This window comes from Balaenoptera ricei, chromosome 17, assembly GCF_028023285.1.
Source record: "Balaenoptera ricei isolate mBalRic1 chromosome 17, mBalRic1.hap2, whole genome shotgun sequence".
Classification (NCBI taxonomy): Eukaryota; Metazoa; Chordata; class Mammalia; order Artiodactyla; family Balaenopteridae; genus Balaenoptera; species Balaenoptera ricei.
In genome coordinates, this window is record NC_082655.1 from 75099111 (window position 1) to 75125087 (window position 25977).

General features: G+C 37.5%; 1 protein-coding gene across 2 annotated transcripts in view; it reads right to left on the reverse strand.

The window, feature by feature from the left end:
* The window catches only part of RAB2A (RAB2A, member RAS oncogene family), a 75085-nt gene that overhangs the window by 12256 nt on the left and 36852 nt on the right, over positions 1 to 25977 (reverse strand). For both annotated transcript variants that reach the window (XM_059901939.1, XM_059901938.1), the window contains exons 4-6: positions 18587 to 18669; positions 18061 to 18153; positions 13596 to 13707 (exon numbers count right to left, since the gene is read on the reverse strand). In XM_059901939.1, the coding sequence (XP_059757922.1) occupies positions 13596 to 13707; positions 18061 to 18153; positions 18587 to 18669 (288 nt within the window). The remainder of the gene's footprint in view (positions 1 to 13595; positions 13708 to 18060; positions 18154 to 18586; positions 18670 to 25977) is intronic.

A 25977-nucleotide genomic window follows, 5' to 3' on the forward strand; every position in this document is an offset into this window, starting at 1 on the left:
GAAATAATAATACACACGTGGAAAGTAATACCTATTAACTGAAGAATGAGTGTAAAGGGGTAGGGAAGGGGGTTCCTTTAGGATACACGAGAGTGAACATCTGCAGACTAGAGCAGAGGAGGGCTATCAGTTCAGTCTGAATGTGTTAAACCGGAGGGTCTGAGACCCACTCATGCAGAACTGCCCAGGCAGCAGCGGTCAAGGTAGAGCTAGACACACAGCCTAAGAAGGGTATGCATGGATTTAGGTGACATTTCAACGTGGAAGGAGGAGATGGTAAAGGAGTCTGGAAGGCTAGAGAGTAAAGAGAAGACCATGATATCATGGAGCTAAGGAAAGAGCAAGTTTATAGACAGAAGAGTAGTCAAAAGTATCACACACCCCCCAGGGACTGTTCAAGGTAAGAAGAGAAAAGCATTTGTTAGGTGAGGCAACTAGGAGGTCTAGGGTGACCTTGGCCATGATGAAGGAAGTCAGACTGTGAACCGAGGTGTGAAATCCAATGAGGAAACAGAGGTAGATCTTACTAGAAGCTAGAAGAGAACATATCCAGGAGAACAGGGACTGATAGGGTTTTGTTTTTAAGATGGTTGAAACCTGATTATGTAATTATATGCTGAGAGCCAAGAATCAGTAGAGGAGAGGATGAAGATGACGAGAAGGTCTGAAGAAATCATGAATCTGCAGAGCAGGGAAAGGACGACAGCACTTGGCTGGACCGTCTCGTTCACTCACAGCCGGCTGACTTCCCAGCCTCTCCGCTCCCCAGAGGGAGCCCGGGTCACGGTACCGACATCACCTGAGAGCAAGCTGCAAATGCAGACTTTCAGGCCGCACCCCAGACCTACTGAATCATAAGCTGCATTTTAACAGGATTCCTAGGTGAAGTGAATGCACATTAATGTTTGAGAAGCACTGTTCTAAATACAACTGATTTGGAAAAAAATACTTTTACAAGATATTCTGAGCTTAAGAAGAAAGTAGTCTCCACTTCCCCCAGTGCAACCTCTATGTTACCATTAAGTGAGAGAATCAGCAAAACTAAAGGACATCAATCCTTTGGCTATTACGCACCCTCCACCCCAATTCCACTGGGGCGGGGGGCGGGAATGGCTAAATCACACTTGGAAAACTCTAGGTTAAACAAAAGCCAACAAATTTCTTAACAGTGGGTTTTCAGAATAGAAATAACATACTACTACTGTGAATTCTGGTTTCCTAAAAGGGGGGCAGGCTCCAGCTCCTCCTAAGCTCACTTGACCACGGAACCCTGTGCAGAAGTGATCATTTTAATTCACGCTCCTCAAAGAAGGGTAGGCTAACCTTCAGTGCTGCTATTCTCCACTGTGTGGCAGACAGAAGGGGAACGGATGGGGAACCCAGAACACCTGGGTTTGAGTCCTCTGTGGAAAATGGGACTACGTATGTGAAAGAACCCTGACAATATGCCATACAAATATACAACCACATTATTATTTCAGGGACCTGACACATTTTAATCATTTGAAAATACTTCTGAAAGAACCCTTCCACTTATGAGACACTTCTAAATGCTGCAAGCAAGATCACCAGATTCCAGTGACTGGAGGAGCGTCCCTTCACATCAACTCCTCAGTCTGTCACAGGACAGACCACAGAGGTCAGATCTTCCTGGAACTCTGCAGACTAGGACACTAAACAAAGTTGTGGTTCTGGAATGAACTGCCAGAGGGTGGCAGCTGAGGAGGCGTGTAGCCAATGGGAAGCCAGGGCAGTTACCAGGCAGCATGATATCTTGATGTTCTCAATAACCTTTAAGTCTCAGTTGAAAACGGAAGTCAAACTAATATTCAAAAATATTTTCTGCTGGTCACATGGTCGATTATTTCCTTATCAGCAAAATCTTCAGCAAAATGGAGATCAAAATAATCTTTTTTTTTCTTTTTTGTCCACCAGAGGTAAAAGAACCTAAACCTCATTTTCCTAATGTAAGACGTGATGACACTACAAATGCTCTGTATATTCAGCATGAACATTACCTGAATAAGTGGTAGACAACTAAATATATGGGTTCCCCCCCATATGCTATGCACTCAAATATATGTGTATAGCATCCAAATATTAAGTTTAAAAATCAGTAATGGGAACTGAAAATGTAAAGAATGAGTTCTGGTCTCCTATTTCTATGGGAATACCATATAGGCGAGAATATTTTGGTTGCAATTGGCTTTTTAATTTCGTTGACATTTAGGAGATGAATTCTGGGGTGTACCTCTACTATCACATTTGAACGTGTATTTCTTCAGCAAATAGCAAAAAGGATGAATGATAATAGCATGTTTGGAGCAACCCCAAGTTGTATAAAACTGACTAGAATCCACTTTATAGGAAGGGTGAATTCTCTTATTATAACTTGTAACTTGGAAATTATAATTTACAGTTTGGAAACAAATATACTTAAACATAATACTTGTGTACCACAGTAGTTTGCTAATACAGAGAGGTTTTATGTGGAGAGAGCTTTCTATGTTTGTATGTATATAAAAAAGTGTTTCTTTGAGTGTATATAGTCTGTGTGTGGTGTTAATCTTATACATGATTTTATAAATATAAAATGATACCCATCTATTAAATAGTAGATCTATCTGAGAAATTCTTACCTCCGTAAGTATCTAGTTTAGGCAGACTAGGGTATCATTTTATTTTTATGCTCTTTATAAAATAATTTGAAAAAAAAATTGGAAGAATAGTCTTGGGTGCCATTTTCCATTTATCATCCCAGTTGAAGATCAGCAGCATAAATTCAGGTAAGAGCAAAACAGTTGGCACATGAGAGGCTACAGTTAAAAGAAAAATATGAGTCCGAAATATTATAAGTAGAGCAGTGCTGAACGATGTTGCCAGTGGGGCCCTGAACTGGAAAGGAGAAGGACGTCAGTGTGGTTTAGAAATACAATGAGCTTGGATCCAGCTGTCAACATCATCAGCAAGACGCTGCAACAGTTCAGGATTCTCACTGTAGAATTCACAGGTCAGAGCCAGCCCGTAAAACAGAAGTGGGACCCTTCATAACAGGACTTTCCAGTCTTCACTCTCTCCCCCAGGTTGTCATTGAAATGAAGCTTTTTTAGATCAAAATATACACCATCCTACCTACTACTAAATGAATAAAGAGGATTCACGTATTATGCTAAGTTGTTGGTGCTTCACTTCATTGATTTTAATTATATCCTGTTATTTTAGCTCAGTGTTACTGACATTTTGGACTCGGTAATTCTTTTTTGTGGACAGCTATCCTGTGCATTTTTCTCTAACACCACTTTGATCCTTCCCCTCAACAGATCCTTCGTGGACGAAATCATTATGCTGAGTAAATCAGTACATCCAGAGATTAACAGTAAACCTATTTCCAGCAACAATGCAACAAATGCTGGAAAAATGGTGCTATCTTATGCTGCAAATTGTCCAACTGCTTACAGGGAAATACAAGAGTTAAACTTCATGGTCTCAACTTGCATTAGGTAACTGGACCTGGGTTAAAATATAAAAATAGACCACAGCACAACAGGAAAAGGAAACAGGTCTAGTTCTAAACTGAAAGGAATCATCAAGGTACCAGTTAGGCTTAATCTTAAGGAATGATCACATAGTTTTGTGTTTTTTTTAAAATTAATTAATTAATTTATTTTTATTTTTGGCTATGTTGGGTCTTCGTTTCTGGGCGAGGACTTTCTCTAGTTGCGGCGAGTGGGGGCCACTCTTCATTGCGGTGCACAGGCCTCTCACTGCCGTGGCCTCTCTTGTTGTAGAGCACAGGCTCCAGACACGCAGGCTCAGTAGTTGTGGCTCATGGGCCCAGTTGCTCCGTGGCATGTGGGATCTTCCCAGACCAGGGCTTGAACCCGTGTCCCCTGCACTGGCAGGCAGATTCTCAACCACTGTGCCACCAGGGAAGCCCGATCACGTAGTTTTAAATTTCTAAAAAGAACCCTTAGTCAGACGGTCCATAATCAGGACACTGGCATTTGTATAAATCATTCTATCTTTAAACATAATTATGTTTAAATAATTTATATTTAAAAATGGCTTTTAAGAAAGTTTTTTTCTTTAATACCAGAGTTCTCTAACTTCTCTACACATGAGAGCCAAGGATTGGCTAGGAATCAAGTACTTTTTAAAGATTATACAGAAGAGGACACTGACCTTCTGTGAGCTGCCCAAACACCAACCACCACTCTTATTAGCTGACCAGGATGCACTCAGGATACCTGCCTTACTTTCCTAACTCCTCACATGATCAGCTCTCCCAGAGGGTCCTCAAGTTCAGGCAGTAAGCTGAGGATAAACTCCTGTCTGAGCCCATAGCCCAAGTTTCTACCCACTGTGCTAAACGGCCTCTCCCATGGAGGATGGCATAATTAGGCAAATCCAAGTCCTTAGAAAGCAAAAACAAAAGGTATAGCACTTAGAACAAACTTCTTTGAAATGAATTACTATTTTCTCCAACCCCAAGTCTAAGCCACTAACTGATTAAGAATCTACAGACCCTGTAAAACTAATGTATTTATTGCTTGTTCTCATGATGATTCCTCTTTGGATCTAATTCTAGCAGGCTAACTCTTGCTTAAATCCCAGAGAGCGTATGCTGTAATTTTATGAGATGAATAGCTTCCCACTGAGGCCTCAGCTCTCCTGCTGCAGAAGCCGGTGCTGACTGCTGTAACAAGGAGGGTGTCTGACAGATGCTGGCTTAGTTCTCCTTCCTTCCCTTCTCAAAGTGGAAAGAACAGGTTTTGTTAGTCTTCCCTGACCTCGAAGAAAGAAACTAAGTACCTGTTTTCCAACATCAATTGCTGAATGAAAAAAAAGGGGGGGGGGGTGCTATTCAGACTTGATATCAGATATTATTAAGGAATTACTGCTAAGTTTGTTAGGTATAATAATGGTATGATGGACATATTTTTTTTTAAATTACTGCTACTGAAATTTGTAGGTAAAATATTTTTGGAATTTGCTTAAAAAACAGGGCACATAATAAAATAAGATCATCAAAATGTCAAAATGGTGGTAACTTCTGAAGCCAGATGATGCATAGGTGGGTTTATTTTTAAAAATGGTGACACTATTTAAATTGATTTAAAACAGCAGCTCCATCAGTCTTACTGTGAGGCTACCAAAATGCTTTAATACAGGGGACGTAAAAAAAAAATTAAACTAATGGATGTGTACTGTCATATAAATGCTCTTTACTTAATGATGAACTTAATTATTTTAAAGTCTGACATGCATAGAGGTCATCAATGAACGCTCTTTTTTAAAAAAAAAAATACTAGTGCAGAACATCTAATATTTAGCCCATTTTTGGAGTTCTTCCTTTAGTTACTTTGTACAACTCATCATTATCTTCCAACCAGGTCTTTTTTATTCCATATAGCCTAGCTGTCTTTTTTATGAATATTAGTATAATTTCATGTTCTGCTCCTTCTGAGAAATCATATGAAGGAAGTCTATGCATAATAAAAATCACAACAGTAACTCTATTATTTGATAGGCATATGCTAAACGTACAACATTTAGCATGGAGGGAACTGGTTGTATAAAAATTTGCTCTGTGTAAGAATGTGACAGACTCATGAAAGAGCCATACTTAACAAATAATGACAATAATTTGAAAAAGAAATCCTGGGTTCTTCATGAATTAAAAAAAATCACTTAAGCCTTTATAATTATATTCTGTATTCTCACATTAGTATTTCATTACAATTGTGAGGTTTTGTAATCCTTAATTTTTATTTTTTAAATTGCCATTGTGATCTTAAAGAACAGGTTAAATTTAATTAATTTAAGTTGCTGTATGTGGTTATTACTATTATGTTTTGATCAAACTTTCTGAGATAATTACAGACTGACGTGCAGGTGTAAGATAATACAGAGAGATCCTGTGTGACTTTCACCTGGTTTCCCTCAGTGGTGGTATCTTGGAAACATATAATACATTGTTACAACCAAAATAATGAAAAGGGATACACAATATTTCCATTTTCAGGGATCCCTCATGCTGTCTTTTTATAACCATACCACTTCCTCTTCCACCCTGACACCCTGGCTTAACACTGGCAATGACTAATCTGTTCCCCATTTCTCTAATTTTGTCATTCCAACCAAGTCATATAAGTGGAATCACACAATGTGCAACCTTCTGGGACTGACTTTACCCATTAAGCATACTTTTCTGGACATTCATCCAGGTTGCTGCATGTAACAACCGTTCGTTCTTTTTTAATGCTGAGTAGTATTCCATGGTGTGGATGTACAATACACTTTGTCTAACTATTCATCCGTTGAAGGACATCTGGGTTGTTTCCAGTGTTTGCTTATCATGAATAAAGCTGCTATGAACATCTGTGTATGGGTTTTTGTGTGAACATTAAGTCTTCATTTCTCTGGGATAAATGCCCAGGGGTGCAATTGCTAGGTCATATGATAGCTGCACATCCAGTTTTTAAAGAAACTGCCAAACTGTTTTCCAAAGTGGCTATATCACTTTAACATTCCCACCAGCAATGTATGAATGACCTAGTTTCTCCACATGCTTGCTAGCATTTGGTGTCACTACGTTTCATTTTAGTGTGTAGTGATCCCTCATGGAGGTCTTAATTTGCATTTCTCTAATGGCTAGTGATGCTGAATATCTTTTCAAGCGCTTATCTGCCATTTATATATGCTCTTTGATGAAATGTCTGGTCATGTCTTCTGACCATCTTCTAATTGGACTATCTGGGTTTTTTTACTCTTCAGTTTCGAGAGTTCTTTATTTTAGATACTAGTGGTCTTTTGTCGGATATTTGGTTTGTAAATACTTTCTCCCAGTCTGTAGGTTGTCTTTTCATCCTCTTACCAGGCTTATTCATAGAACAAAAGTTTTTAAAGACTAATTTATTAATTTTTCCTTTTATGGATCGTGCTTTTAGTGACAAGCATGCCTACTGCTAGAACCAAAAGATTTTCTCCTGTTTTTTTCCATAAAAGATAAATAGGTAAAACATTTTACATTTAATTCCATGATCAGTTTTGAGTTAGTTTTTGTATAAGGTGTGAGACTTAGGTCCTTTCTTTTTTTTGCTTATGGATGTCCAATTGCTACAGCACCATTTGTTGAAATGGCTATCTCACCCTGCGAATTGTTTTTGCACCTTTGTTAAAAAGCAGTTGGGCATATTTGTGGGTTCTCCATTTGGTTCCACTGATGTTTCTCTCCCTTCACCAATATCACACAGTCTTGACAACTACAGCTACGTGAAGACTTGAAATCAAATAGAGTGATTCTTCCTACTTTATTCTTTTAAAAAAAATATTTTTATTTATGTATTTATTTGGCTGTGCTGGGTCTTAGCTGCGGCATGCGAACTCTTAATTGCAGCATGTGGGATCTAGTTCCCTGACCAGGGATTGAACCCAGGCCCCCTGCATTGGGAGTGTGGAGTCTTAGCCACTGGGCCAGCAGGGAAGTCCCTTTATTCTTCTTTTTCCAAGTTGTTTTAGCTATTCTAGTTCCTTTGCCTTTCAGTATGTATTTTATAATAATATTGTCAGATTATCTACAAAAAAATTTTACTGGAATTTTGATAAGAGTTGGGTTAAACCTGTATATCAATTTATGAAAAAGTGACATCTTTACTAGGTTGAGAATTCCAAACAATGAACATAGTGTATGTCTCTCCATTTATTTAGATCTTCTTTACTTTCTTTCATCAGCATTTTGTAGTTTTCAGCATACATGTCCTATACCTGTCATTTTTAGATTTATACCTAGGTATTTCATTTTCTTTTTGTGTGATTATAGATGGCACTGTATTTTAAATTTTGGTGTTCATTGTGAGTATATAGAAATACAGTAGATTTTTTATATATGTCTTGTAAAAATCCTGTAAACTTGCTGAACTCACTTATTAGCTCTAGTTTATTTATTTTGTAAATTCCTTGGGATTCCTAAAGAGACAATCGTGTCATCCACAAATATAAACAGTTTTATGTCTTCCTTTTTGGAGTTGTATGCCTTTATTTCATGCCTTTATATCATGAGAATAGGTATCCTTGCTTTGTTCCTGATCTAAGGGGTAAAGCATTCAGCCTTTCACCACTAAGTATAATGTCAGCTGTAGGTTTTTTTGTAGATGCTCTTTAACAAGCTGAGGAAGTCCTCCTCAATTCCTTTTTTTTTTTTTTTTGAGGGTTTTTAAACACGGCTGGTGTTGGATTTTGTCACATGCATTTTCTGCACTGACTGCTATGGTTTGATTTTTCTTCTTTATCCTATTAAAATGGTAGATTATACTGAACCAGCTCTGTATCCCTGGAATAAGTTCCTTTTGGCCATGATGTATATATTTTACATATGCACATGTATATGATTTCACATATTGTTGAAATTCTACTTGCTGATATTTTGTTGAGAATTTTTTTCATATGTTAATAAATGTTATCAGTCTGTACCCCCTTTTTTTTTTTTTCCTTTGGTTTTGGTATCAGGGCAATATTAGCTTCTTAAAATAAATAAGGAAATGTTCTACCTCTTCTATTTTCTGGAAAAGATAGTGTAGAATTGGTGTTCATTCTTTCTGTAAATGTTTGGTAGAATCCTCCAGTGAAACCATCTGAACCTAGATATTTCTTTTTGGAAAATTTTTAAATTACTAATTCAATCTCCTTAACAGTTATAGGGCTGTTCAAATACTCTATTTCATACTAGGAGAGCTGTAGTAGTTTGTGCTGAGTTTGTGATCTTTTTGTACATTTCATCTAATTTACCATATTTATGTATTATTCCTTTGATGTCTGCAGGATCTATAGTTATAACTTCTGTTTTGTTCCTGATATTGGTAATCTGTACCTTCTCTCTCTTTGCTTCTTTGTCAGTCTTGCTATATTACTGACTTAAAAAAAAAAAAACAGCCTTTAAAAATTTCCTCTATTGTTTTCCTGTTTTTGATTTCACTGATTTCTGCTCTTATCTTTATTATTTTCTTCCTTCTATTTGCTTTGGGTTCTTGAGGTAGGAGCTAAGATTCTTGATCAGAGACTTTTCCCTTTTCTAACGAATGTGGTTAATGCTATAAATTTCCCTCTCTGCACTGCATTATGTGTTTCCCACAAATTCTGATATGTTGTATTTTACTTTTCATTCAGTTCAGTGTATTTTTAAAATTTCCTTTGAGACTTCCCCTTTGACACATACATTATTTAGAAGTGTACTGTTTAGTTTCCAAGTCTCTGAAGAATTTCCCAGTTACCTGTTATTGATAATCAGAACCAACAGAACTGAGAGGAGAAGCAAATCCATAATTATAGGTGGAGACGATGATTGATTTCTAGTTTAATTCCATTGGTTCTACTGGTTTTTGCTTCATATATCTTGCAGCTCTGTAGTTTGGTGCACATAAGTTTAGGATTGCTATTATCTCCCTGGTGGACTCTTCTTTTATTATTATATAATGTCCCACTCTGTCTACTTTATCTGGTATTAAGAGAGCCACTCCTGCTTTCTTTCTTTTTTTTTTTTAAATTTATTTATTTATTATTTATTTATTTTTGGCTGTGTTGGGTCTTCGTTTCTGTGCGAGGGCTTTCTCTAGTTGCGGCAAGCGGGGGCCACTCTTCATCACGGTGCGCGGGCCTCTCACTGTTGCGGCCTCTCTTGTTGCAGAGCACAGGCTCCAGACGCGCAGGCTCAGTAGTTGTGGCTCACGGGCCCAGTTGCTCCGCGGCATGTGGGATCTTCCCAGGCCAGGGCTCGAACCCGTGTCCCCTGCTTTGGCAGGCAGATTCTCAACCACTGCGCCACCAGGGAAGCCCTCCTGCTTTCTTTTGATTAGTGTTTGTGTCATATGTATTTTCCCATCATTTTATTTTCAAACTGCCTGTAGCATTATATTTGAAGTCAATTTCCTGTAGACACCATATAGATGGGTCATATTTTTTAATCCTCTCTGCCAAGCTCTGTCTTTTGATTGGTGTATTTAAATCATTTATATTCCAGGTAATTATTGCTATGTGAGGGTTTAAGTATGCCACTTTATTTTTGTTTGCTATTTTTTGTTTTCTTTTTCCTGCCTTTCTGAGGGTTAACTGAACATTTTTTAGCATTCCACATTGATTTATCTATTGTTTTTTAGTGTGTCTCTTTGTATATTTTTTAGTAGTTGCTCTGAGTATTGCATTATACATACATACATACATACATACATACATACATACATAAATAAAAACTTATACAGTCTGCTAGTGTTGTCATTTTACCAAGTCAGGTGAAGTATAAAAACTGTACTTCCCTTGATGTCCCTTTCTCCAGCGTGGTTTTATTTCCTGTATGTACACTGAGAACCACATCAGACATTAGAGTTTTGCTTCAATTGTCAAATGTAATTTACAAGACTTAAAAGTTTTAAGAAAAAGTCTACTGTGATTATTCATACTTCTGGTTACTGGTATTCCCTCTTAAAAGATTCTTTCTTTTATCATTTCATTTGTTAGATAATTTCTTTAGCCATTCTTTTATGGTGGATCTGCTACTGATAAATTCTTGCTTTTCTTTCATCTGAGAATGTCTTGATTTCCCTTCACTCCTGAGATACTTTTGTTGGTTCTAGTATTGTGGACTGAAAGTTCTTTTTTCAGCTCTTGAAAAATGTGCTATTTCCTTCCGGCCTCCATGGTTTCTGACAGAATTCTGCTGTCATTCCAGTTGGTAAGGAACTGTTTGTCACTGCTTTCAAGATTTTTTCTTTGTGTTTAGCTTTCAGAGATTTGACTATGGACAGAAGTTGTGGATTTTTAAGGTTTATCCTGTTTGGAGCTGGCTCAGCTTCTTGAATCTGTAGGTTTATATCTTCTGTCACATTTGGGAAGTTTTCAGTCATTACTCCTTTGAGTACTTTTTCAGAGCCATCTTCTTTCTTCTCTCCTTCTAGGAGTCTGATAATACAACGTCAGAGCTTTTGTTATAGCCCCACAAACTCTTGAGGCACTGTTCATTTTTTTTCTACTCTACTTTTCTCTCTGTAGTTTAAACTGAGTAGTTTCTATTGTTCTACCGTCCGGTTCACTATTTCTCTCCTCTGTCCCCATCATTCTGTTGTTGATTCCATCCACTGAGTTTTACATTTGTTGTTACATTTTTCAGTTCTAAAATTTCTATCTTGTTCAAATTTTTATCTTGTAGTTATTTTGCTGAGACTACTTTTCATTTGTTTCAAGCATGCCCCTAAAATTGTTTGTTGAGGCATTTTTATGATGGTTGCCTAAAAAATCTTTGTCAGATAATTCTAACATCTCTGTCATCTTGCTGTTGGCATCTATTGATTTTTCTTTTTTTTTCGTTCAGTTTGAGGTCTTCCTACTTCTAGGTATGGTGAGTTTCTACTGGAACTTGGACATTTTGGGTATTGTGTTATGAGACTCGGGATCTTATTTAAACCTGTGCTTTAGCTGGCTTCCTCTGACACAACTCCTACAGGGAAATGAGGAGCATGGAAAAACCTCATTATAGCCAGCTGATGGTGGAAGTAGTACCATAATTTCTTTTGTGATATTTAGCTGTAGTAGAATATTTTCTCTAAAAGCTTTCTGTCTGGACTTCCCTGGTGGCGCAGTGGTTAAGAATCCGCCTGCCAATGCAGGGGACACGGGTTCGAGCCCTGGTCCGGGAAGATCCCACATGCCGTGGAGCAACTAAGCTCGTGAGCCACAACTACTGAGCCTGTGCTCTAGAACCTGCGAGGCACAACTACTGAGCCCACGTGCCACAACTACTAAAGCCTGTGCGCCTACAGCCCGTGCTCCGCAACAAGAGAAGCCACCGCAATGAGAAGCCCACGCACCACAATAAAGAGTAGCCCCTACTCGCCGCAACTAGAGAAAGCACGTGCGCAGCAACGAAGACCCAACGCAGCCAAAAATAAATAAATAGAGTTAAAAAAAAAAAGATTATTTCTTAATATCCTTGGCTTCTGAGAGGCAAATTAATTTACATGATTAAGTAAAGTACTGTTCTCTCTTGAGTATGGGAAATTCCTGCCTGATCAAATTTAAACAATTATTAACCAAGGATACAGAACTTTTGTAATAAATGCTGCCAAAACATTAATGAAATATATTTTATTTAAATGTTCAGCCAAACTGACAATAGTAATTTGCTACTTACACATAAACACCTACTGTTACTTGTTAAAAATAAGAAAAATGAACACAAAGGCATTAGAGTCAAAACTAGAAATCTAGAATTACTTTCCAGTAGAGGTTGCCTTGTCATCTAACTTCACAGTATGGTTCTTTCATAAAATACAGACAATTCTGGCTTTAAGGTTCTCAAAATCAACAAGAAAATCCATTGTTAATTATCAGTAAGGATATGTTTCAGATGTCTTGAAACCCCCATAACACCTTGGCCCTTACAGTTTCAAATCCAACACCTCTAATAAAGGAGTGCTTCACGGAAACAGGCAGCTTTATGTGTCTATTTTAAGTCAAACAAGAGGACAGAATGGATTTCTCTCTGGGTTTGCTGTGTGAAGTAAAACATTATTCTTGGATGTTATCAAGATGTAATTAATTTGCAACACAGCTAAAGCATTAGTTGGAGCCTGTAAGAAGAGTATTACGGACAATCACAGACCATCTCATCAAGTATAGGTGAGTATAATACCTTACCTAAGAATTCTTCAGTGAAAATACCAATGCTGTTGAACTACTGTAGTCAATTTTTGGGTTCAACGGTTAATCAGACATGCTCCGAGTATTATTCCTAATAAGTATTTACTCACTGTTCACTATGTTGAAGGCACAGTGCTAGTTGTGGCCTAGGAACCCATCCTCTGCTATCCTTAGGACAAGCGTTTCTCCAATCATTTGTTTTCTAGAATCCCCTTCTGCTGCTGCTCTTAAGATTCTTACCCAGAAGGTGGAAGCTCCAGCATTACTCTGGGCAAACTGCATATTTTCTTATTCTCATTTCTGCTTTTTATGAAATAGAGTGTAGTAATACATTTACCTAAGAGAGGATTAACTGTCTACTCCTGTATGTATAATAAATAAATACAATATCCATATACACAAAGCACAGAAGAACATGGTGTGTTCACAAAACTTCCATAGTTCAGGTTGATCAATGGAAATAACTGATACTATAAATTTTATTTATTAATTATGGCAGAATTCCCATGCTTTGTATAATGTTACATTGCAATAATATAATACTTTCCCTATTTAAGCAGAAGTGGATACAAATAGCTACAAATGTTTAGTGTCTTGAAACATTTCCAAATTTCGTTAGAGTTCTTTTTTTTCCACTCTCAAGAAACATAAAAAAGATTTTAAGGAAAGTATATACAAAGATCTGTGAAAGCATTTTGGCTTCAAGTGAAGGCTCAGAATATAACTGAAGAGGCTAATATAAGATGAACATTACAAGGCATTTCAAAGGAAAGAAATTTTCTATTTTACAACCTTCAAGGACTATCTGTGACTAAAAAGCTTACAGGGGATAATCAACAAATGAATATTAAGGTATATAAAAAGTTTCTATTAAGAAGATAAAACATTTAAAAAGGCCTCTTACTTACCTCTTCTACATTAGAAGCAGTCTTAGCCGAAGTTTCCATGAAGATAAGTCCATGTTCTCGTGCAAAAGCTTCACCTTCTTCTTTTTTTACTTCTCTTCTAGATTCTAAATCACTAAACATGGGAAAGAAAGGGCCAAGTTATCAACCAACATAGTACAATTAGAGACATCTGTGGAAACTGTACGATAAAATTCAAAGTTGTACTGACCATTCTTTCAATTAATTTTCGACACATAATAATCAACTTCATTATTCAGTGTATTATGAGAGTCAAAAAGGGCACACCGCTTAGCTTCAAAGAACTAACAATCCAACTAAAGAAAGATTCTAAGTTAGAGCCCTAGAATGCTAAAACTAGAGAAACCCAAAGGGAACATCTAGCCCAAACCCTACCTTTGAGTTACACTGGGTTCCCAAAGAAGGGAACCATCTTACTCAACATAATAATTTGAGAGAGCAAAATTACACTAGTCCCCTCATCCTTCAGCCAGACTGACTGAGTTTCTATGAATGTGATAAAAATAAGTCACACAATTTTCAGAAACTACAGGAAATTGCTTAATAAAATTCAAAGCAGTATAGAAACATTAATTAATTTTTAATCCCAGTTAATTCCCAATAGAACTGTTAATGTTAGAAGAGAGAGAGAAACAAAAGTCTAAGCTAGAAATTTTGGACAAAAGTATGGTATTCATTTTTATCATACTGAAATTGTATTAGTTAAGGTAGGGGTAAAAAGTAGAAGTCTCCTCTTCAAGTGTGTTTTATTGTAAAAAAATTTAAACTTTACTATTACAAATTTATGTGCCCAGAACAGGATGGAGAAGAATATAATATCCATGTACTTCCATCTAGCCTTGACACATATTATTTTGACAGATTTGTATCAGATTTCTTTTCTGTTGAGAAATAAAATCAGTAGTTACAAGTTGACTGTGCTATGAAATACTAGTGGTAAAACGAGAACATAAAAAGCAGGCAAACAGTTTGCAAATATTATAGCATGACTGGACGAGGATAATTTATCCAACTATAATCTGGGGGCCTCCTGTGTGCCAAGCCCTATCCTGGATCTGGGGACAGACCACTCAACAAAACAGACATAGTACCAACCCCCTGCCCCCAGGTGGAGCTTATATTCTAGCAGGCGTAAAAAATGGGGGAGGGGGGGGACACTAGCAACCGTGACATGGTACCGTGCTCCTGAAATTCAGTCCCCTTATCTGACAATCATTCTTAAGGGAAAATTAGCTTTGAGGTACACAACATCTTCAAGAAAATACTTTCCCTTAACTGCCCTTTATCCCATTTTATGCATATGCCACATTTTATTTAAACAATCCCTTACTTGGAGATATTTAAAGTTACTCCCAGTTTTCCCCTACCAGTATCACTGATGATGCCCGCATTTGCAAATGTTATCTTAACAAAGAGGGTTAAGGATGTGTACATTTAAGGGATTGTTTGAAAAAAAGAAAGCGGCACTTCAGTATTCTGTATTTGTTTTATCACTCTTTGTTTCCTCAGTTTTCCAGGTGTAAAATCATATTGTTGTCTTTGACTTTTCACTCCATTAATCCCATTTAAATTGCTTTTACTACTTAAATATCTTTCTTTCCTAAACCATTCTCTTAATTTATGCTTTTTTGTTTAGGGTATTCTAATTCCTTGACTATTAAAAACTTTCATCCTTGCAGCCTCTGCGTCCTATTTCTTGTATAACCAATTTCAAATGCCACAGTTAGGAAAAAATCCATGTCATATCTGTCATTCTGACTAGGTCACTGTCTTTCTCAAACCCCTCCACTGGCTCCCTACTGCTTAATTCACCTAACTCAGAAATTGTTTATTCCCTGTTTCCATGTCTACCCCAATTCACCTCATCTAATAATAATCCCCTCATTTATCTCTGTTCGTTTCCATTCACTCTTTGCATGTCATACATTCTTTTTTCCCTTCTCCTAGTTTCTTCCCTAAAATGTCTTTCCACACCTACTGTATCCTAATGATAAGAGCTACCCATCTACAATCATTAGAAACATCTTTTGTACATACTATACTTTGCTCTTTCTTTTCACAACTGAACTATGGGCAGCAACCAAATTTAAGCCACCAGTAAGGTGCCAGCCACCTTGTTTCAGACACAAGGAAAACACCGGTAAGACAAAACTATGAAAATTCTCTTTATTCTTCAAATATTCTTCTCATTATTTCACACATCATCATTGAATGGTAGTATGAATACTTCCATATTACAAAGACTAAAGCTTCCCTCCAATAGCCTTATTCTTAAAAGGATTTTGATATCTGTGGGGAATCCAATCCCTCATGGATGTGGAAGGACAACTAACTGTATGTTCGCTTAACAGCAAACCTCAATTAAAATAACACTTAAAAAAAATCTAATCTATGCAGTATAATACTTGTTATATTACTTTTTTTTTACAGTTTTACTGCAATATAATTGACATAAAAAACTGCACATTTAATATAAAATTTGATGAGTTTCACGTATGTATACCTGGTGAAGCCATCAGTCTCCCAAAAGTTTCCTCATTCCCCACTATAATCCATCCTTTCCTTCCCCTGTACCCTAGTCAACTAATGATCTGCTTTCTGCTACTAGAGAATAGTCTGTATTTTGTGGGGTTTTTATATTAATGGAATCATATAGTATGTTTTCTTTTTGTCTGTTTTTTTTTTTTTGCACTCAGCATAATTATTTTGAGATTCATCCACTTTGCTGCATATATCAATAGCTCATTCCTCTTTATCGCTGAGTGTATTCCATTGTACGGCTGTATCACAATTTATCCATTCACCTGTCAATTGAATTTTGGGTTGTTTCCAGTTTGGCGCTATTGCAAATAAAGCCACTATGAGAGCCTGTGTATAATTTTTTGTGTAAAGCATGTTTTTCTTGGGTAAATACCTAGGAGTGAAGTGGCTAGGTGGTATGGCAAATGTACGTTTATTTTCTAAAGAAACCACCAAATTGTTTTGCAAAACGGTTGTATCATTTTACATTTCCACCAGCAGTGCAAGAGTTTCAGTTCCTCTGGATCCTTGCCAATACTTGGTAAGTTAATCTTTCCTATTTAAGTGATGTTTGACAAAACTAGAATCCCTAAGATTTTATATGCTTTCTTCTAGAATATTTTTTATACTTTTAACTCTTATATTTAGGTCTGTAATCCATTTCCAGTTAATTTTTGTATATGGTGTGAGGTAAGGGTCAAGGTAAATTTTTTTGCACATGGCTATTCAATTGTTCCAGCACCATTTGATGAAAACATTACCCCTTCCCCCACTGAACCTTGGCATCTTTGTCAAAAAAATTAATTGACAAGACTTTCCTGGTGGCGCAGTGGTTAAGAATCCATCTGCCAGTGCAGGGGACACGGGTTCGAGCCCTGGTCCGGGAAGATCCCACATGCCATGGAGCAACTAAGCCCGTGAGCCACAACTACTGAGCCTGCACTCTAGAGCCTGCAAGCCACAACTACTGAGCCCTCGTGCCACAACTACTGAAGCGCTCATGCCTAGAGCCCGTGCTCTGCAACAAGAGAAGCCACGGCAATAAGAAGCCTGCGCACCGCAACAAAGAGTAGCCCCTGCCTGCCGCAACTAGAGAAAGCCGTCATGCAGCAATGAAGACCCAATGCAGCCATAAATAAATAAATAAATAAATAAATAAACAAATTTAAAAATACTAGTTTTAATGGTTACCACTGTAATTTTCTACTAAACTAGTGAAAACTTTCCTACACTCTTGAAAGTTTATAGAAACTATGGTCAAGAAACTGTTTTCCCATGTACTATCATTTTAAATGTAGAGCACAAGGACATTCACTGCAAATAATGATCCCTAGATATATAAAGTAAAATAAGATTGAAAAAACAACATTAGCATGACACTAATATGTAAGTCTTAGAGGTAAGTTTAAAAGTACTAACGTGATATCTACTAAACAATATTAAAAGTGTTTCAGGCCTTTTAAGTAGAAATACACCTGATTAATCTATGTATTATATTAAGTCATATAATACACATTAAGTCATGAAGAAGGGAAAAAAATATTTTTCTGAGTTCTGCACACATCCTTATTTATACTGCCAAGTATTTTTGGTAATACTGAACAGTAACCTAACCACCAAACATTATCAGTGGGTTTTATTTTAAATTACTAATCAGATAAACCTACTTAAGAGTATTCTTTAAAGTATAGCTTCCAATAAAAACTATTTCAAATAATAATTTCCAATAAAGCTTATTATCTGCATTTTAAAAAACAAAAGAAACATCTTAGTATCTTAAAATTTTTATAATTTAAGAAATCAATAACTTAACATTTTGGACAATGTACAAGACAGGCACTTTAACAGTTACCACATGAACAGTTACCATATAACAGCTATCCAGTCTTCATCATTATGTAAAAAAGCTTTAAAAGAGTCTTTTTACCTTTTATTTCCAATAAGCATAATGACCATGTTGGAATTGGAATGCTGGCGGGCATCTTCTAACCAGGTTGTCAAGTGGTTGAATGTGTCTCTTCTAAACATAAATGATAATTTGATTACTGTTTTCAAACTATTTCCCCTAGTGGTGTACAATGAACAGTATACATTCCATTAAAGATAATTATTTTTAGCCATGTCCAAGTAGGAAACAGATTTTAAGTACAGTATCTGGAGTCAGAGCTCACTGACTATAGTTCAGTTTAGGAATTAAATGTAACCTCACTTTAGGAAATTCCAATGTATAAATATCATTACTAAATTTATCAACTTGGGGTGCTTATTCATGTAAGAGAATAACTTAGTTACAGATTTCTGTAGTAAATTTAAAGTTAATTCAAGATACATAAGTTTTAAAGGCAGACAGCCAGGACATAAAGGCAAAGCTATACTTTCATTACTGATAATCATATTTATTTAGAAAAATTCTCTGTACTGACTACTGAACCAAAAACTTTACACGTTCTCACCTTGTAATATCATACACTAGTAAAGCCCCTGCTGCACCTCTGTAATATGACCTTGTGATGGAACGAAAGGACTCTTGCCCTGCCTGTGAGGAGAGAAGAAAAGGTTGATAGTTTCCTTTAACAAACTGTCCTCTACATTTTCTTATTATTCATATGTAGAATATGGACAGGTAGCGAATGTGTACATAAAGGAAAAGAAGAAATCCTAACTTCACCAGTCTTAGCAAAAAGTCACATAATACCACTACTGCTCAAGTCAACCAGACGAACATGCAATCCACAACCCCCCACCCCCCAAAACAAGACCTCTAAACCTTTTTTGGCAATCCCTGACAACCCAATTTACTGAATGGCTTCACAATACATGAATCATTATTAGAGCACAGAATGGACTCCTAGCAACTAAGCTCTGAAGACAAATTTGAAAGGAAGCAAATAACCCAGAGCCTCACATTTGAATTCAATAACCCACTCCCTGGGGCAGCTGTTGACACTAGAATAAATAAAGTCCATTGTAAATAAATGATGAATGACATCTTTACGCCCACCATCTGCTGGTGTAAAGGTTGTTGGAAGGCCAAGGATGCAGATTTTATCAGTTATATCATAAACTGCAGTGAGCTTTCAACAGTCATCAGATGGAATTCTTTGAGCAATCATTTTATTATGAAAAACAGAAAATGGTTCTGAATTTATGAAATTTTTTTCTCTACACTTAATCAATTTTCTCTGTTATCTGATATAAAATGCTTGTCAAAAGGCAACAGGACAAAAAGTCATCTTTATATCCACTTGTGAAAACAGACTTCAGAGATTATGCAAAATTAGTTACTTTCCCTTCTACCAGTGGCACTAATGTTCTGCTTTTTAAGAAAGGCTGGTGTGGGATATGCCTTTTGCCTCTGAGTTTAAAATCGAGACAGTTCTTATCAAAAACACTTTATTTTTAATCACTTAATTTCTACCTCTGAGAAAAAATAAGCATGTAAATTAAGTAAACAAAGCCAGTTTCCACAATTTTTGTATTCAAAATCTACTAAGTCCTTGAAAAATACTCATGTTTCCATATTCTGAGTTCTGATCTCCAAGTGTAAATATTAAGCCCTTCCCACCCTCAGAATGCACATGGACAGTCAGGTTCTGCCCTGTGCTAACACTGATACTCAATGCTGTAATTCTTGTTGCCGTCCCACTACACCCCTGTCCCCCAGCCCCGGTGCCTAGCACTGGGTCTGGCACCTAGCACTGGGTCTGGCACACATCAGGCATGCAGAGAAAGCCTGCTGAGTGCAAGAATGAATTCTAATGTCTCAGTCAAATGCACAAAATGGTCATTACTCCATCCCACCTAAATGAGTGGACATCAGTAAGTCCTGACATACTAAGTTCAGTAAAAATAACTTCTCCCAAGTGGAAACTAAAGGTTAGACCTTCTTTCGGTAACCCGAAAGCATTTCTGGCACTTAGAATAATGTCTTATGATAAATTAGATACTGAGAAAGCCATCACATAAAAGGGTTGTAAAAATGGCCAACTCGTTTCACAGAGTTTGAGGTTAAAACACTAGATGATACTAGTTGGAAGCATGAAATTAATTACAGTTATTTTTATATAATTTATTGAGATACATCTTTCCCAAAAAATCCTTTCAAATCCAAGTTCAAAACTCAAGCATTATGGGAATTTCTTCTTTAACTGCTTAGCATGGGAAAATTAAGGGCTAGAACGGTGTGGATTATATATACCAAGGAAGGATCATGTGGCAAACAATACAAAAAAAGATAAATATTAGTTCAAAATGAAAATCAAGCTTAGGCTTTTGTATCTCCCAAGCCTAAACAATGAGCAAAGGTAAAAGTTCTTTAAATCAATCTTGGTGGGACCTTTTGTGGGAGGAGTTAAAATGAAGACAGTTGACCCTTGAACAACACCATTTTGAACTGTGTGGGTCCACTTACATGTGGAGTTTTTTTTCCATGGCAAACAATACAGTACTACACAACCTGAGGCTGGTTGAATCCACGGACACGGAAGAACTGCGGATAGGAAGAACCACAGATAGGAAGGACCGACTATAAATCAGACCCAGATTTTAGACTGTGTGGGAGTTGGCAACCCTAACGCATATTGTTCAAGGGTTAACTGTGCACCTGCTACAGATCTTATAGAGAATTATAAGAGCTAAAACTGCAGTGTGCACTGCTACAGATCTTATAGAGAATTACAAGATCTAAAACTGCAGTGTGCACTGCTACAGATCTTATAGAGAATTATAAGATCTAAAACTGCAGTGTACACTGCTACAGATCTTATAGAAGAATTATAAGATCTAAAACTGCAGTGTACACTGCTACAGATCTTATAGAGAATTATAAGATCTAAAACTGCAGTGTACACTGCTACAGATCTTATAGAGAATTATAAGATCTAAAACTGCAGTGTACACTGCTACAGATCTTATAGAAGAATTATAAGATCTAAAACTTCAGTGTTTCCAGTCTAGATAAGAAATAGTAAAAGGGAAAAAGTTTAGGAAAAGCACATATCTATATACCATTCCCATTCCTCCTGAACTGTTTTACAAATAACAAACATGTTGCAATATGGAAATAATGTATATAATGCATCACTTTATACTGAATCCACTGAATCTGGATGGATTTCGCCCATCATTAAAAAATCAGAAACTCCAGCAAATAAAAAATGAAACATTCCAAGTGAGGGCTGTGAAGGTAACTGTGCACCTTGAAATCTAGGATCACTGTGTAATAAGCGAAGATCAGTGTTCAGAACAGTTTCCAAAATCTGAAGACCTGGCTTGTCGGGACAACACCCCCCACTCTGGCCTAGTCTCTGTCAGTGGTGCCGGTAGCCTTAACATAAGTCTTGCCCGATAATGTGTTTTTTGTTTTGTTTTTTTTAAATTTATTTTTGGCTATGTTGGGTCTTCATTTCTGTGCGAGGGCTTTCTCTTGTTGCAGCAAGCGGGGGCCACTCTTCATCACGGTGCGCGGGTCTCTCACTGTCATGGCCTCTCTTGTTGCGGAGCACAAGCTCCAGACGCGGAGGCTCAGTAGTTGTGGCTCACGGGCCTAGTTGCTCCGCGGCATGTGGGATCTTCCCAGACCAGGGCTCGAACCCGTGTCCCCTGCATTGGCAAGCAGATTCTCAACCGCTGCGCCACCAGGGAAGCCCCGATAACGTGTTTTATTACGGCTTCTCCAGCTATAAACAAACCGTTAAACAACTAACTGCAGAAAGCTAGCCCAATGGTTATCTTGATCACATTAAAGCAAAGTCATCTAGTTTTTAAGAAGCACTTTAATATAAACCTATTCAAACTGTGATCAACTGATATTGTTTTAAATGAAAAAGAACGTCAACTTAGGGCATATAGATATTTTCGATCCTCTCCACTGTAAGATGCTGGCTTCAAGAAATTTTAGAAGCTTGGAACTGAACAGGATACAGAATTCTTTGTATCAAAAGAAAGGGACTCCTGGGACTTCCCTGGTGGCACAGTGGTTAAGAATCCACCTGCCAATGCAGGGGACACGGGTTCGAGCCCTGGTCCGGGAAGATCCCACGTGCCGCGGAGCCACTAAGCCCGTGCGCCACAACAGCTGAGCCTGTGCTCTAAAGCCCGGGAGCCACAACTACTGAGCCCACGTGCCACAACTACTGAAGCCCATGCGCCTAGAGCCCGTGCTCCGCAACAAGAGAAGCCACCGCAATGAGAAGCCCACGCACCACTACGAAGGGTAGCCCCCGCTCGCTGCAACTATAGAAAGCCCGCGCGCAGCAACGAAGACCCAACGCAGCCAAAACTAAATAAATAAATTTATAATAAATAAATAAATAAATAAATAAATAAAATAAAATTTGTGCCCAGGATTTGTTTTTTAAAAAAACAAAAAACAAAAAACAAAAAGAAAGGGACTCTTAACAGCAGCTAAGGGTATAAAGGAAAATGCATTTCATGAGACAGGAACTAAGTGCACAGCACCAGAAAGACCTGGTTGGGATGGCCAGAGTAGACCATGAGCTGCCAACTCACAATACAGCTCTGTGATTTCTGGGAAAAAAAAAAATCAGCAAGATACCAGATATGCAAAAAAGCAGTACAGAAAAGTCCGCCTCGGGAGGTAACAGGCATGCTCATTCTGAGGACGCTTACTACTAAAATTAGAGCACAGAACACGTGTGAAAAAGAAGCCTGTAGTCCTCCACTTTCCATGTGAGGATTGTTAAATTAAATAAACTTGATTCTTCGCCCCAATACCTTTAAAATTGACCTCCAATTGCCAGATAAAGATTCCCCCAAATTGGCTTCTCCATGTGCCTAAGTCTTTCTGTTGAAACAATTTTTGTAGTAACCAGTCTGGCAACTTAACTCCTCCTCCTCTTCTGTTATATCCCTAATATACAACTTCACACACATCAAGCTACTGTTAAAAAAATCTCTACCCTGAATGTAAGTCCTAAGCTCTTGGGAATCTGATCTCTATTTGTTTCTCTAGAATTTTATATTACTATTCCATAAAAGTCTTGTTCATACAGCCATTTTTTTTCCTACTGGTATTCTGCCCATATTCTGAATATTCCTGCTTTTGTGCCTCTGTTTAACTCTTTGCCTGAAAATCTTTCTCCTCTATCTACTTATCCAATTTCTATTCCCTTTGAGGACCAGTTCAAGCTCCCTAATCTTCTCACAAAGCTAGGAAGCTTGCCTACCACAGCCTATACTTATCCTTTTCTCCTCACAAATCCAAAAGCAATTTCATGTGATCATTTGGTTCCAATACTATTGATTAGATAAAATGAACACACTGCTCAAATGCTTATCTTTTCTCCTCCTTAGTTCTCCTTGAGGGATAGCCTAACTCAGAACACTGACGTATATTTAGAGTGGACACTCAAATATGTTATCTTGATTGATCCCAAACAGCCAATAAAGTTAGAAAATTAAGATTTGTGAGAATCAATATTACAGTAATACCTCTTACTTGCACTGTTAGTCATTTATCTAACAACTCCAGCTACACAGAACACAGCCAAGAGCCAAAAAGAAAAAAGGATTTCTAAGTAGCCAAATAAGTTATCCAGTGCTCAAGCATGGAATCTCAGGTACTTTACTAAACAGACTCAACTTAAAAATCTAGACCTGTGATCAAGGAACTGCTATCATCGAGGAAAAAGATTTTGAAATCTACACACAAGAGCAAGACTTCTGGTTGGGACGACAGCAAGATTAGAATCAGTTAAGAATCACAGTAATTTTTAGGCTGCCTCAGTGACCACAGCAAGGATGGAGAAAAAGTCAACTGGGACTATTTAATTCTAGGTCTTTTAAGGGAGTTTCATACAGAAATTAAAGTAGATTCTGGGAAGAGAAATAAAGGTTGTGAATATCTAGGAAACAAGAGATGTTGAATGCTTTAACAAATTTAAGAATAGTTACTTTGAAAAAAGACTCAGGATGCAATTGCTGACTTCAGATTCTTCTAACACTGCCATATAAGAGAAACTGGAGACCACAGGTGGGAGGTAAACATTAATGTAGAATGACATGTCTAAGATAGTTTCCTGTCCCTGTGGCTGTTCAAGAAAATGCTGATAAACAGCTGCCAAAGGAGGTGAAACAGCCAGACCTCCAAAGGCCTCTCAACCCCTGGGGCTGGGGGGGTGGGAGCGGGGCTGGGGGGTGGGGGCAAGGGGAGCGGCAGAGGCAGGGCTGCTTCCCAGGCTCGGGACCAGGCTCCTTCTCCAGCCCCCCCGAATTCTGGTCATCCATCCTCACTGCTCCACTGAGACAACAGAAATTCTCATTTTTGGGGTAAGAAGTTGGATATGAACTGACACATTTTACAAAGGACCAAAAAATGCCTCTGATTTGCTGAAAAGGTACTTTTAGCATATAGGTTTCACATGATGTTTTACATAGTTTTACTAACTTTTATTTGATGGGAAAAATATTTGTCAGTCTAATGTAAGAATATTTTCAGGGAAGCTGAACAGACACATGGACTTAAAACATCCATACTACAAATTCTGGGGGGAGAATAAAATTTGGATATGCTGGGAAGGCAACTGAAAAAGTAACAAAAAGCAAAAGACAAGCAAGAATAGAAAAAGGTGGGTAAAGACTGGATGAGGGTCTGAGAGTGAGAATGGAATTGGGTACAAGGCATGTTTCTCCTTTGACTTACCTTGACAGATACCAGGAATATCAAACATTTGACTTCCCGTAAAAGAAAAAAGGTTACAACAGGGGCAGCGGAAAGTGCTTTAAAGGATACACTGATAACTATTATCACTGCTTCTGGCAAGGCCTTCAAGGAGTATCTGTTGGCAGCTGTACTTACTATTTTTGAAAGAAAGCAAAGATGCTGGATGTGGAAATTTTGCAAGGAAAGCCCCTTATATTTATTTTTATTATGAATGGAAACAGATATATATAAACATATATACATCCATATAAATGGATGACAAACATCCTAAGATACTGAGACTCAGTCATTGGGAACAAAAATTCAGTTTCTTAAGGCTGATGAAACAAACCATAACATTTGGCAAATTTTTCCCTGAAGGACTCTGGGATGGTTTTGTAAATATCCTGGGCCAGGAACAGCCATGACCCTTGCTACTAAAAACACAGCTTGCTATACAAATGTATAGACACACTACAAAACATTAACGACATGGGAAACTGTGTTTCACCAGATATAAACTAAGTGTGGGAGCAACCTTAATGTGTGTCAGATAACATCTAGTAAACAGTTTCGGAAGTTAGCTATGAAAGAAGAAAACCAATGATAAGAGGAAAACCTGTAGGGCAGAGACTCAAGAAACTTTCATAAGTTAACAGAGTTTTTTGAACAGTCCTTAAAATCTGGAACAGGCCATAGTTCCTAGCACCCTCCATTTGGAAGCCCTGGAATTCTTTTGGCGGGGGTCACGATGTCTTCAAAGACACCAGTCTCTCCGTGTTAGACAAAGGAGAAAGAAGACCACCCCCTGCCCTTCAGAGGAAGTGTGAACAAGAGGGTTGTTTTTGTTCTATTTCCCTTTCATACTGTCCAGCATAAGTAATTATTATAGATTTCTTTTGAAAGATCACTGCAGGTAAAACAATTAACTCATAAGCTAAGGGGAAAAAAGGCACTTATCAAAAGAAGGCATGACTAGTTAATCTAGAAAACAACTGGGGAATGAATGATTTGTTCAAGTTTCGAAAAGAGGGGAGGGATTATTTAAGAGAATACCTTAAGGACAGAAGAACAACTGAATAAACAAAATGAACTACAATGAGGTGGTTTGTGCCTAAAATATCACACAATTTTTATTACTATATTAATCTTTCCTTTTGAAACCATGTATTTTAGGAGATG